This window comes from Pseudoliparis swirei, chromosome 8 (genome assembly GCF_029220125.1).
Source record: "Pseudoliparis swirei isolate HS2019 ecotype Mariana Trench chromosome 8, NWPU_hadal_v1, whole genome shotgun sequence".
NCBI classification, from domain to species: domain Eukaryota; kingdom Metazoa; phylum Chordata; class Actinopteri; order Perciformes; family Liparidae; genus Pseudoliparis; species Pseudoliparis swirei.
In genome coordinates this window covers 14,085,789-14,095,879 of record NC_079395.1, presented here as the reverse complement: position 1 = coordinate 14,095,879, position 10,091 = coordinate 14,085,789, and the positions used below count along the sequence as shown (strand labels likewise).

The 10,091-nt window shown below is 47.6% G+C and overlaps 1 protein-coding gene across 1 annotated transcript; it reads right to left on the bottom strand.

Annotated features, from left to right (window-relative positions):
• Positions 1 to 887: 887 nt before the first annotated feature.
• map6d1 (MAP6 domain containing 1) lies at positions 888 to 7,373 on the bottom strand. Its single transcript, XM_056421828.1, has 4 exons — positions 6,318 to 7,373; positions 5,667 to 6,193; positions 4,764 to 5,088; positions 888 to 1,548 (listed from the first exon to the last, which is right to left on the bottom strand). Exons 2-4 carry the CDS (start codon positions 6,170 to 6,172, stop codon positions 1,471 to 1,473), a joined length of 909 nt encoding a protein of 302 aa, XP_056277803.1. The 5' UTR covers positions 6,173 to 6,193; positions 6,318 to 7,373; the 3' UTR covers positions 888 to 1,470.
• Between the last annotated feature and the right edge of the window lie 2,718 nt (positions 7,374 to 10,091).

Genomic DNA, 10,091 nt, shown 5'->3' with positions numbered 1-10,091 from the left:
GAACAGAATAGTTCAGATGCTAATGACTATTTGAAACAAAGGATTAATAGGATGCAAACTGCCATTTGATGGGTTGGTGACGGCATTCAACCTCTAAACCAAGAGAATGTATCTACCATGGTAATCCCACAATGACTTGGCGTGTACCTACAATTATATATATATACAGGACTGTCTCAGAAAATTAGAATATTGTGATAAAGTTCTTTATTTTCTGTAATGCAATTAAAAAAACATGCATTCTGGATTCATTACAAATCAACTGAAATATTGCAAGCCTTTTATTCTTTTAATATTGCTGATTATGGCTTACAGCTTAAGAAAACTCTAAAATCCTATCTCATAAAATTTTAATATTTCCTCAGACCAAGTAAAAAAAAAGATTTATAACAGCTGAGTGTTGTCAAGGCTCAGGATTAATAGCTGAGTGTTTGTCAAGGCTCAGAAACCCTTGCAGGTGTTTCGAGTTAATTAGACAATTCAAGTGATTTGTTTAATACCCTACTAGTATACTTTTTCATGATATTCTAATATTTAGAGATAGGATATTTGAGTTTTCTTAAGCTGTAAGCCATAATCAGCAATATTAAAAGAATAAAAGGCTTGCAATATTTCAGTTGATTTGTAATGAATCCAGAATGCATGACATTTTTGTTTTTTGAATTGCATTACAGAAAATAAAGAACTTCATCACAATATTCTAATTTTCTGAGACAGTCCTGTATATATATTATATTAGTTGTTTTTTCTTAAAATGAAATGCTCCATCCACATTGGTAAATAACGTTTGGTAAAATACAGAACTCTAATAATGCAATATTCTAATGACTCATCACACCCAGAATGGTGAAATAATCCTGATAATTAGAGCCAAGTGACGTCTCATAGAAAGTGTTAAGAACCTAATATTCTTTTATTGTAATCTCACTTACATTATATATTTGATGTATTTTCTTTAACAATAGATTTACAAAATACAGACCGTACAATACTTTTTCAAAATAGTAAACTCATTGAATACTGAGGAAATAAATAACTTATTTTCTAGCAGATTTCGAGCAGAACACCAAAGGGCAAAAGAGTCTAAACTTCTGCATTCGACCAACCATGCCATTCATTATACGAGCGCACTCAATGTTCTGTACAACAAAGGTCAAATCAGCAGAAGCACACACACACACACACACACACACACACACACACAGTCTCAAAGAGCAGCCCGTTTTTTTGTGCATCTATAACGGCAAAAACCCAAAATATCTTGTTTTACATGCAGTTCATTTCTATAGAGCGGGGGCAGGACAGAGTGTAAGTGTGTGTGTGTGGGGGGGGGGGGGTCTCCTGTATCTATCGGCCTCCACGTGGGATCCTGCAGCTCCACAACAACGTACTTCCCCTTGCATAGATTCTCGTGTTCCGTTAATTCCTTAAAACCGATCAAAGTGGGCTGGTTGGAAGTCGGAGCAGCTGTCAGATGTTGAAGACCCTCGGCCCGCTTTGAAAGACGGCAGACGAGTTCGGAGGGAATTTGGTCCGCACCAGATGTTCCTGAGACGAGGTAGAGAGAGAGAGAGAGAGATGCAGGTATAACAGCAGCTTTAAAGGTGATCAGGGAGATTGAACCCAGAGGGCGGCAGCTGTGGTGCTCCCACTGGACCCGTGACACGAGGAGGCGGGTCGTGTCTGAGCCGTCCAGAAGCATCAGCTCTGCTGTCAGAGCCAGCAGTCTGGACCGTGTCGCTATTCCCTGCTCGGTTCTGCTGATGAAAGCCGGACCAGAATCTCTACGCCTGTGGCGGATAATAATAAAAGAAGAAGTCTCCGAGATCATATTCATCGTTGCAATGATCTGACGGGTCAGTGCACGATGGACCGGGCAGCGCTGGAGAGATCGCCCACGTGCTGTCCCAGCACCGTTTGATTGTGACTACACGTGGCAGTGGGGGGGGCAGAGATGGCAGTTCATGTTAGTGTGTGAGTGAATTCACCTCCTCCCCCTCCCTCCCACCCACAGACACACACTCACTCATTCTGGCTTTTCTGTGTGTCGGCCCGGTCGCCCTCTCTCCTGAATTAGATCGGCGCCAAAGAAGAATGCGACATCGCACTTGAACAGATAATCCATCAAATGGTGCTCACTAACCCGTCGCCCGACTTCTCTCTCTCTCTCCCTCCCTCCTTCATTCTCTATCACCCATCTAGCTTCCTCTCTCCTCCTCTTTCCCCCGAGATTTGTCTCTTTTTTCTCTCCCTCAACCGTCTTTTGCCTTTCCCCTCCTCTTAATACAACCCTCTCCTCCCTGCCAGAGTCCTGCCAACTTGGCACAAACTCACCCTCTGTGGTCCTGAGCAGCGTGGGAACAACAGAGTAGTGGTCTGGTTAAATGGAGAGAAAAGGCCGTTACAGGAATGTGCATTGTCTCTGCAGGCTTTCTCCTCCTCATACAGTTTAAAGCCATTGTGAGCAGCATTTCCACACTTTATTGTGAAAACACAGCCCTGTTGAATTGCATTCAGGCATTGAACAGGGCTGCCCGTGTGAAGAGGACAATCTTAAACCTCTTAGCTGACTTTGCAAAAAACAAGAATTTGTGTAAATGGGTTTAGTCTTCTTGCTCATCTCTGACTAACGAACACCTGCTTGTACAGTCCATCCTTGCTAAAGTGTGTGTGTGTGTGTGTGTGTGTGTTACCAGGCCTGATTCCATACGCACACAACTGTGCTGAGAGTCAACAGCTGCACTCGTTTCTGCCGGACTGGTCGGGTTGTTGGTTAAGCGCAGGTTAATTCTCTCGTCTGACAGCCCACAACAACGTCTCGCTGAAATGTTTTTAATGAGGTTTTCCAGTTCAGTGAGTTCAAGAAAACACGTCTCTCATCATTAAAAGCATCGGCGTGTCCGAATCCTTCAATTATTTGCTGCGTGCCGCGACATTGGAGCAGCTTTCATCTGTCGAGATGGATGTTGAGTTATAGGTGGGGGGAACGTGCAATCTGAAAGATTGATTTGCGCAATAATGAGAATTGCACGGCTGCTCAGTTCCTTTATCGACGAGCAGATTAAATGTGATTTCCGCAGTTTATTCAGGACTTAAATGTTTTAATTATAGGAAACAGGCTGTTGTGTTCTCCGCTACAGGAGGAAGCCTCGCCTGCTGGTGAAATCACAGTTTAGTGCAGTCTTTTCCAGGATGGCATCACAATGTGTCCTAAAAGACCAACACCAGCAGAGCGCCGTGACCCCCCGTCGTCATGCCAACTGGGATGTGTGGTGCTCGGTAAGACACCTGCTGGGGGCTGGTGAGTCAATCATGAGTCGGCAGTGAGTGACCGGGGGTGGGGGGGGGATTATCTGAGATCAACTTCAATTGCAGCCAGGCTGGGTTGTGTAGCTCTGGCAGATTGTGGTGGAGCTGATGAGACGGCATGAAAGCTGTGTGTGTGTGTGTGTGTGTGTGTGTGTGTGTGTGTGTGTGTGTGTGTGTGTGTGTGTGTGTGTGTGTGTGTGTGTGTGTGTGTGTGTGTGTGTGTGTGTGTGTGTGTGTGTGTGTGTGTGTGTGTGTGTGTGTGTTTATGTATATATGCCGACTGCAGTGCTCAGTCCCACAGCCGAACACACTGGCACACCCCTTCTTCATGTGCCGTAAACTCTCACTCCAACTGGGCCAGAGTTATTAATAGTCTGTGTCCCGCCATTGACATCTCTCACTTCGACCTCCATCACCACTGCACGGGATATCGAGCCGTTATTTTAAAGTAGTGTCTCTCGGCTGGAAAATAACAATGTCCCTTCAAATTATAAACTCCCAATATAGATTAAGATTGTTTGCATGATTAATTAAATATGATATTGGTCAGATTTCTGTCCCTCGAAATGTTTATTTTTAGGCATTTCAATACATTTAACTCCAGTTTTGTTGTTCTGACCATTGGACCACATTTGAAAGAATTACCCATTTTACGTTTTTGTTCTCATCAAGCCTGCTCTATTCAGGTCAAAAATAATGAGTGTAGCACCAGCTGAGTGTTACATAACACAGAACATGGCCTGTTTTAAACAGCTGGGTCACTTTGAAGCTGCTTCGGGACGGAACGCTGTCTCACTTTCCCAAAACACCCCAAAAGCAAACAGGCAACGAGAGAGAGAGGAGACACGATTACTTCCTGGAGGAGCATGCTGCAATATAAACCTGTAGCTCCTCCAATGAGCTCTTATGTATGCGGTCAGATCCGTCTCAATAATTGCAAATGCTCACAGAGAGACTCACAAATGCAAACAGATTCACAACGCGCACAGAACATTCACAAATATATTAAATTCACAAATGCATTCCAAAGCACATGTAAATAAATTACGATTTATATAAATATAAAAGAAAAATTGCAAGGATTTGTCTATTTGTTTGTGGATTTATATGTATTTATTTGTTGATCGCACTGCATTTGTTTGTGGATCGCTACACATCCTCTTCCGTGGCTTAATCTGTAAATGTGTTTTTTTAAACATAAAACTATCCACACATAAATACATGTGATTTTTCTTTTACATTAAGCGTAATTTATATACGTGTGCATTGGAATGCATTTGTGAATCGTTCTGCGTGGATTTATAAATTGAATATATTTGTGAGTCTTCGTGTTTTATTTGTGAGTCTCTCTCTGTGTGTACATTTGCAACTATTGAGACTGATCTGACCCATATTTATGCTCGAATACATCGAAGAAAATACACCATCTGAGCAACGCTTCTGTCTTTGCCTACCTCTCCGTTGATTGTTCTACTGAACTCGGTCATCTCAGGCGGGACGCTCTGCTGGAGGCTGGAGGGGATGGGTGACCAGCCGGCTGTAGCAGTGGGGGTGGGCTGGGGTCCGGCAGCAGGTTGGATGGAGGAGGCAGCTGATGTGATATCGTTTCCCCCCTGATGCAGTCCTCTGGATCTGTGGCCCTGCCCACTGTAGGCAGCCTGGTAGCTGGTCTCACACAGGATGTGGGTGGCCTCTGTCCCTGGGCTGGGGTATTGAGCTGGAGTATTTTTCCTCGCACCCTTGGCTGGTCTCACCCCCGTCGATGGCCTGTACTCTTGCCTGGAGGAAGAGCGATGCATCAGGTGGCTGATAGACACATGATTGCCATACTGAGCCTCTAAGTGGGACTTAAAAGGACATTTTACTGAGAAGATCACATGAAAAGATCAATTTACTTGTCAAGAGAAGTGCTTTACTATAAGTTGTCTCATAATGTATTCTGAAATATTGGGAGAGCTTCATAAAGGCTGGAAGATGCTATCAATGTACATACCCGTGTAGGATATATATATATGACGTCATTATTTGGTTGCAGTGCTTGTATTTTGAACATATGATTGCAATAAAACTAGACTTTGCTTATTTCTAAAGGGTCACAGGTCAAAGAGGTTGAGAATCACTGCTCTAAAACAACCTAAAATAAAACAATCTAACATTTCATACTTTAGCTCAGTTTTATATGACTATAAAATGATCAAAGAGAATTATTGATGACCCATGTTTCCCAGCAGGTTTGCTGAATCGACCCTGAATTCATCATTAAAACAGATCTAATTAATCAAAGCATGCTACCGTCAGCATGACGCCTGCAGTGAACAGCGACAGGTGCTGAAACCAGCAGAGGACGCCATGCCTACCTGTGTGAGCCGGTTTTGCTCTCCTCCATCACCGGCTGATCTCCCCACCTCTGCCCCCGACCCCGCTCCTCTCGGTCCCCCGGGTGTGCCTGGATGTGGTAACTGTCCGAAACTCCGGCTGCCCTGCTGCCCCCGTTACTAATCCAAGGGAAATTATCCTTCCTGGGAATGGGCCAGGGTTTGAAATCCCGTGCGTACTGCGTAACACTGGGGAAAGGCACTTCTGGAGGGTGGTAATCCTCCCGGGGTTTGTAACTGGGCTCCTTTCGTGCCCTGAAAGAGCCCCGGCTCCCCGGAGGAGGGGCGCCGGCGGCAGGCTGCTCCGGGGTCGAGTAGTTATTCCCGGGCGCGCGCTCCGAGGCGGAGACCTGTTTGGTGACGGACCGCACCTCCTGCTCGATGTCCGAGTAGTTCTGGATGGTGAGCGGGACGGAGAGGTCCGATTTGTCGAACTGGTTCCAGAATCGAGCCAGGCAGCACACTCTGCTGATGCACGGCCAAGCCATAGCGCCCTTTAACTGGGTTAACTTGTGGAGAAGAAGAAGAAGAAAATGAAACAGAAAGAACACGAAGAGAAAGGGGCAACAGATGAAAGGCTACATTCACGCAGAGGGTCGCCCTCCCTCCGCTCGTGGGAAGCTGAGAACACACCGTGTCCAGGAGTCCATGTCAGCAGCGCAGTGCCGGCGGAGATGAGTCGCTCTGCGGGAGAGCCGCGGTGGGTCTGTCTCTCACGTGGTCTGTAGTGCCTCCACGATGCAGAGGAATCTGTGGCACATGATCCTCCGCATCAGTCGGATCCAGAGTGAACCCGTACGGATTGTCTTCTCCAGACACTTGTGCGATAAAAGTCTTGAACAGGAGCAGTTTTATGGCTTCTCCACTTTGCATCACCGGTATTATATACTTAGTATTATATAATTCTGATGCAGCTCCTGATCGAACCCGATGACCCCATTATGAGAGTGTGTGGTGAATCTGTATGTCTCTGGTTACTCTTTGCCATGTCTCGCAAGATCAACCTGCTTCTTGTCCATTGAGGTCATGGGGTTCAAGACAAATAACACAGCTTCAATGCCTTTATATATTTTATTTTCTGCTAAAAGAAGTGTTCCCATGCGATTGCTTGCTTCAAAATTCGACATGTTTACACAGTGCAGCTATCTGAACTAATATATTATTATGAAGGAGAACAACAATAGACCCAAAGAAGACGTGTCACAGAAAATGAGGTGTGAATAATAAAATGAAAGATGGTTAATTTAGCTGCCTTAGTTTCAGGGTCCCGCTATTTATTTTATTTTATTTCATTTATTTATTTGAACAGGGACCGTACACGTCAATCAACCCAGGGGTAAAAGTGTCAGTGGAAATTTCAACGGTAGTCCATGTGGCCAGATATTACAAGCCTTCACTAATGAAGATAAAGGTGACCACAGAAACATCACATTTAGTATGATCAGAATCAGAATCAGAAACAGGTTTATTGCCAAAGAATGTTTTCACAAACAAACGAGGAATTTTTTTTGGTGGAAGGTGCAACATTTGGACATGACAAACAAACAACAATCAATGCGACGGAAAGACAACAAATAATGTGAGAGTGTTTGGGTGTGTGCTTCAAGTGGTGTGTTTTAGTTGAAGTGCATGTTAAAGTGACGTGTGTGGAGGAGGGAAGAAGAAGGAGGAGGGAGGAGGAGTGGGAGGAAGAGGAGGAGGAGGAAGAGGAAGGAGCGGGAAGAAGGAGGAGAGAGGAAGGTGGAAGAAGAGGTGGGAGTCCTGGGAGTGACAGTCAGTCAGTCCGGGGTCCATTCATGAGCCCGACCGCCGACGGAAAAAGCTTTTGTTGTGGCGGGTGGACTTAGTCATGATGGACGCAGCCTCCTCCCGAGGAGGGACTCGAACAGGAGTGTCCAGGGTGGGAGGGTCGGCGACAATCTTTCTGGCCCGCTTCAGTGACCTGGAAGTGAACAGGACCTGGAGGAAGGCAGATTGCAGCCGATAACCCTCTCGGCCGAGCGGATGATGCTCTGCAGCCTGCGCTTGTCTTTGGCTGTGGCTGCAGGGTGCCAGACGGTGATGGAGGAGCAGATGATGGACTCAACGATGGCCGTGTAGAACTGTACCATCATCTTCCCTGGCAGGTTGAATTTCCTCAGCTGCCTCAGGAAGAACATCCTCTGCTGGGCCTTCTTGGAGATGGAGCCGATGTTCAGCTCCCACTTGAGGTCCTGGGAGATGATGGAGCCCAGGAAGCGGTAGGACTCCACAGCGTCGACGGGAGTCACACAGGATGAGAGGGCGGGTGGGGCTGCATTCCTCCTGAAATCCACAACCATCTCCACTGTCTTTAGAGCGTTGAGCTCCAGGTTGTTCTGGCTGCACCAGGTCACCAGGTGGTCAGTCTCCCACCTGTAGGCGGTCTCGTCCCCACCAGAGATGAGTCCAATGAGGGTGGTGTCATCCACGAACTTTAGGTGCTTTATGGACTGGTGACTGGAGGCGCAGCTGTTGGTGTACAGGAGAACAGCAGAGGGGAGAGAACACAGCCTTGGGGAACCCGTGCTGGTGGTCCGGGAGCCTGAGACGTGTTTCCCCAGCCTCACGTGCTGCTTCCTGTCGGTCAGGAAGTCTGTGATCCACCTGCAGGTGGAGTCGGGCACGTGCAGCTGGGAGAGCTTGTCCTGCAGCAGGGACGGGATGATCGTATTGAAGGCAGAGCTGAAGTCCACAAACAGGATCCTGGCGAGGTTCCTCGGGAGTCCAGATGCTGGAGGATGTAGTGAAGGGCCATGTTGACTGCATCGTCTGCAGACCTGTTGGCTCTGTAGGCGAACTGCAGGGGGTCCAGGAGTGGGTCGGTGATGGTCTTGAGGTGTGACAGGACCAAGCGTTCAAAGGACTTCATGACCACAGAGGTCAGGGCGATGGGCCTGTAGTCATTGAGTCCTGTGATCTTGGGTTTTTTGGACGGGATGATGGTGGAGGCCTTGAAGCAGGCTGGAACGTGGCATGTCTCCAGGGAGGTGTTGAAGATGTCGGTGAACACCGGAGACAGCTGGTCAGCACAGTGCTTCAGGGTGGAGGGGGAGACGGAGTCCGGGCCCGCTGCTTTGCGGGGTTCTGCTTTTAAACAGCCTGTTGACGCTCTCTCAAGGATGACGAGGCGTCGCTGAGTTGTTGGAGGGTGCTCCAGAGGTGTGAGCCCTGATGGGCTGGGGGAGGGTGGGCTGATGGTCTGTGGCTTGTTGGTGGGGCTGTGGGGGATTGTCTCAGGACTGCTCCATTGTCTTTCAAAGCGGCAGTAGAACTCATTTAGCTCGTCTGCCAGAAGCACATTGTTCATGGAGTGGGGTGATTTGGGCTTGTAGTTGGTGATCTGCCTGAGCCCTCTCCAGACAGAAGCAGAGTCGTTTGCTGAGAGCTGCTGTTGCAGTTTCTCAGAGTACAGTCGTTTAGCATCTCTCACCGCCTTGCTAAACCTGTATTTGGACTCTGTGTACAGGTCCTTGTCCCCACTCCTGAATGCCTGGTCCTTCTGCAGTCTTAGCTTCCTGAGCTCCGCTGTGAACCAGGGTTTGTCGTTGTTATAACTCACCCTGGAGCTGGATGGAATACAGCTGTCCTCACAGAAGCTGATGTAGGAAGTTACAGCCTCTGTGTACTCATCCAGGCTGTTGGTAGCAGTCCTGAAGACATCCCAGTCAGTACAGTCCAAGCACGCCCGTAGATCCTCCAGAGCCTCACTGGTCCACTTCTTGAACTTCCTCACCACAGGTTTGCAGAGCTTTAGTCTCTGCCTGTATGAGGAATCAGATGAACCATGACGTGGTCAGAGTTTCCCAGTGCAGCTCGAGGGACGGCGTGATAGGCCCTGCTGATTGTTGTGTAGCAGTGGTCCAGAATGCTCTTCTCTCTGGTAGGGCATTTAATTAACTGTCTATATTTAGGAGTTCGTGGCTGAGGTTTCCTTTGTTAAAATCCCGAGTACAATAACTAAAGAGTCCGGGAAGGTCCGCCCACACACCGTATCTGTTCGGCGAGGTCTGTTGTGCCTCGTTCACGTTCCCTGCGGGCATGTAAACTCCGCCAGGATGAATGAAGCGAACTCACGTGGGGAGTAGAAGGGTTTGCAGTGAATGATAAAAGATTCCAGGTCCGGCGAACAGTGCTGTAGAATCACCGTTACGTCGTTGCACCAGCCGTTGTTGAGGTAAAAGCAGATTCCTCCACCCTTTTTTTTTCCGGAGAGCTCCGTGACCCGGTCCGCTCGGAACAGCTGGAAGCCAGCGAGCTGGAGCGCAGAGTCTGGTATCGAGCCACTAAGCCATGATTCCGTGAAGCACAGAACGGAGGATGAGGAGAAGTCTCTGTCTCTTCCCACCATCAGCTCGAGTTCGTCCAGTTTGTTGCATAGTGAGCGGA